Source organism: Malania oleifera, chromosome 12 (genome assembly GCF_029873635.1).
Source record: "Malania oleifera isolate guangnan ecotype guangnan chromosome 12, ASM2987363v1, whole genome shotgun sequence".
Taxonomy (NCBI): Eukaryota; Viridiplantae; Streptophyta; class Magnoliopsida; order Santalales; family Ximeniaceae; genus Malania; species Malania oleifera.
In genome coordinates this window covers 57,667,643-57,671,781 of record NC_080428.1, presented here as the reverse complement: position 1 = coordinate 57,671,781, position 4,139 = coordinate 57,667,643, and the positions used below count along the sequence as shown (strand labels likewise).

The following is a 4,139-nucleotide window of genomic DNA, read 5'->3' as shown; positions in this document are numbered from 1 at the left end:
CTTTTAATTGAAAAAAAAAATGTTGTAAACATCACTTTTTCGTCGGATGGGAAACAGCCAACAATATTTAGTGAAGTGATCAACAAATAAGACATAAAAACAAAAGCCATCAAGAGAAGTAGAATTTGTAGGCCCCTAAACATCAGTATAAATGTATTCAAGTGGATGAGTGCTAACAAGAAAAGTGGAAGAAAAAGGCAACTTGTGACTTTTATTGCATTGACAAGCATTACAAACAGAAGATGAAAAGACACTAGACACTACAACTGGTAGAGAAAAGGTACGAATAATAAAATCAAATACTTTATTGTACGAATGCCTAAGTTGTCTATGCCAGGTGTCGGCTATTGTTCGTTCACCAACAAGTGCTAAAACAGAATACGCTTTAGCGAAAGGCGCCATCGGCATTGGATAGACACCATCCTGACATTTACCGCACAATAGAGTTGTCCCCATGCTTTGATCCTTCGCAAGAAAATAAAATGGGTGCAACTCAAGATAGAAATCATTTCTACGAGTGAAATTATGAACGTAGATTATGTTTTTGTGAATATTAGGAACACAAAGAGTATTAGTCAATTTAAAAGGCTTCGAGGAAGAAGGAAGAGACATAGAGCCAACATGTGCGACTCGCAAACCTGAGCCATCGCCAATGAAGACCTCATCCATGCCATCATACTCCGAGTGAACAAAGAGATTGGCAAGATGAGAGGTGATGTCGTGAAGAGCAACGGAATCCACAAGCCACTTTTTTTCGGTGGTCGCATTTGTAGTGGCACAATTAATAGAATTCATTCCTAAAGTCAAGTAACAGTTCTTGGACGAGTGGTCGACTTTATCACACAGCTAACAAACAATTTGGGGCTTACCAGACTGCTTCTTGTGATTATTGCAACCAGACTTGGAGCGACGCTGACCAGTGGAACCAGGGCTGGAACATTGGTTACTGTTGAAAGTGGAAGCGGAAGTGCGGTGCTGAGTGGAGTTCGCAGTGGCAACCAGAACGACATTGGACACGTCAACACATTGTAAGTAACTTTCATACCCAACCAGCATATCATGAAGCTTCTCAAACGTAAGAGAAGTCTTATGTGCCCAAATAGGCGCTGCAATCTCACGGTACTCAGGGCCAAAACCGTTAAGGACATACAAAGTAATGTCATCCACTGAGATAGGAGATTCAATCACAACAAGTTCATCAACTAATACCTTGATGGCGTGGAGATACTCCGAGACCAAGCGGGACTCTCGGTGAATGAGAGTCAACTCCTCCTTAAGTTGCACAACACGAGTGCATAAACGATTGGCGTACAATTGTTGCAACTTGGACCAAGCATCATGAGCAGTGGTGAAAGCGACAATGAGCGGCATGATCAGCTTGGACACAGATGCAAGAATGGCGTGGAGGATCAACTTGTCTTGCTAAAGCCAAAGCCATAAAGCCGGATTGGAGACACCTAAAAAAAAAGAACCGATAGAGGAGGTGTTGGGGGAAATGGTTCATGACAGACAAACATTTGTACCGCCAAGATAGCCCTCAAGGCCATAGCAATGAGCAATGACATTAGTTGGTCACGCCAAGAAGGGAAGTTGGAAGGGGTAAGCTTCAAGGAAAGCTAGGAGTCAGCATTAAAGGCAATGAGAGAAGATTTTCCACTGACGAGAGTATCAAGGGTGATAACAACGAATTCATAAGAAACGACCATTAGGAAAGAAAAAAAAAATCTTGTTAGAGAAAGAGTCCTAATACCATATAGAAAATGCAGGACACTTCCATTAATGTAGAGATGACATATATATAGGACTTGTTGTCACACCCCGAACCCGGAAATGGGACCCGAGGGTGAAAATATAATCTAACATGTCCTTGTATCATATAAATCATCACAGATATAGTACAAAGGATGAGGGTCCGACCCCATGGGGTTCCCAGACACCCTAAACACATCCAATCATAATCATATACGCAACAGAAAAAGTCATTCTATATCAACATTTGCAGTATCATACCAGAGTCTATACAAGAGCAGAACATGGCTCTAACAAAACGTACAAACTGGGTGCCCAAATACAACTCAAAATGGCAACCCAACAAAACTACAGTCCTAGCACTTACTCAAGCGCTAACGCAGTACACCGGCCACTACGCTCCCTATACTAGGACGCTAGTTCCCGTTACCCTAAGGACCTGTAAAAATGTACATACAGTAGGGGTGAGACATCTCTCAATAAGGAAGAACACAGGTTATATCGGTGTGTGGCATTTGAGTGTTATCATGATACAACATACACGCAGTTAAATGCATTCCAGTACTAATTTATACAGTGCATACACGCACACATACGGCGGCTATTTATATGCAGCCCCATCACAATACATACACATGATCAGTAATCCTCAGTGTCGTTGCACTCTTCGGCTCGAAGCCGGCCCGCGACATACAATGTTGACCCGTAGCCAACCCGCGAACACGGCGCCACCAACACATGGCTAGTCCCCGACTCCCATGGCATCGTACCGGCGCTAAACTGGTGGATCCATACCCTTCGGCCTGATCTGCCAGAATAGGTTCACGCCCTCGGATATAGAGCCGGACACTCTCAGTACTTGGGACAATTTTGGAACCTCGTTCCTACAAGCATTTCAACATATCACACACACATGCATGCTCATATAACCAAACAAACCACACTCATTTGGTAATCTAAATCATGGTTTTCCAAACAAATACAGTTTAAACAAATTCAAGGCACGGTCATCCCAATATCACAATATAAATCACACATATACTCGGTTTTCAACAAAACCCGGGATTCAGCCCATCGCCCCCTTTTTCCCAAAACTGTAATAATGAAAAACCCATAGTTTTTTTCCATTAGATCCCCCCAAATGAATAGCCAAAACACACACAGGACCGTGGACCATAGTTCCATCGAGTCTGATTTCAAAAATAACCAATATAAACATAGTTCCCTTTACCTTAACCCCGTAAGCAAATCCCAAACTCTAAGGTCCCTAAACAGCAAACCGAGTTCCAAAACCTATAAATCACAGTACAGAATATGTTCACAAGACAATTACCTACAAATCTACCGGATCAGAATTGAAAATCGAGCCTTACCTCGATTTTATGCCAAAACCCAAAAATCTCCGACATCTCTCATTCCCAGATTCATACATACAAACAAATACATAGACACAACTTAAGAGCGAATTGGCGATCATCACAGCGCAGTCCCATCGTACACATACACATAGACACAACTCAAGAGCGAACTAGCGATCACCACAGCGCAGTCCCATTTTACACATACACATACATACTCTCACTTATGGCGGAGGAATACCATGGTTACATATACAACAGTCTCAGGAGTTCACAATACTCACACTCCCGATGACTAGCCACCTATCCTAACCCACAGTAGGATCATGTACAAGTGCTCAAAATAACTGTGGATACTCCCGGCGTATTTTCGTTTCTAGTTCCCAAGAAGCTTCCTCAACCTCGTGGTTTTGCCACAATACCTTCGCTAACGGTATCTCTCTGGTATGAAGCTTTTGAACTTTACGGTCCAGAGCCTGAACAGGTATCTCCTCATACGCTAAAGTATTCCTAATTTCCAACTCATCATAACTAATCACATATGAAGGATCCAACACATACCTCCTCAACATGGAGACGTGAAACACATCATGGACCCTTGAAAGTGCTGGAGGTAATGCAACTCTGTAGGCTACCGGAGCCACTCGCTCAAGTACCTTGAATGGTCCGATATACCTCGGGCTCAGCTTGCCCTTCCTGCCGAATCTCATCACTCCTTTCATCGGAGCAATACGCAGAAATACCCTACCTCCCACTTCAAACTCTAACTCATGGTGGCGAACATCTGCATAACTCTTCTGCCAACCTTGAGCCTATTTAATCCTCTCCCGGATCAAACCCACCTTCTCAGATGCCTGCTGCACAAGTTCAGGTCCTAACACCTGACGTTCACTAACCTCATCCCAACACAAAGGAGATCGACACCTTCGACCATACAAAGCCTCGAACGGTGCCATCCCGATACTAGATTGGAAGCTGTTGTTATAAGAAAACTCCACAAGTGGCATAAACTGTATCCAGCTATCACCGAAA

At 43.2% G+C, this 4,139-nt stretch overlaps 1 protein-coding gene across 1 annotated transcript; it reads right to left on the bottom strand.

The window, feature by feature from the left end:
- Positions 1-846: 846 nt before the first annotated feature.
- Positions 847-1,371, bottom strand: LOC131143944 (uncharacterized). Its single transcript, XM_058092299.1, has one exon. It carries the CDS (start codon positions 1,369-1,371, stop codon positions 847-849), a length of 525 nt encoding a protein of 174 aa, XP_057948282.1.
- Positions 1,372-4,139: the final 2,768 nt, after the last annotated feature.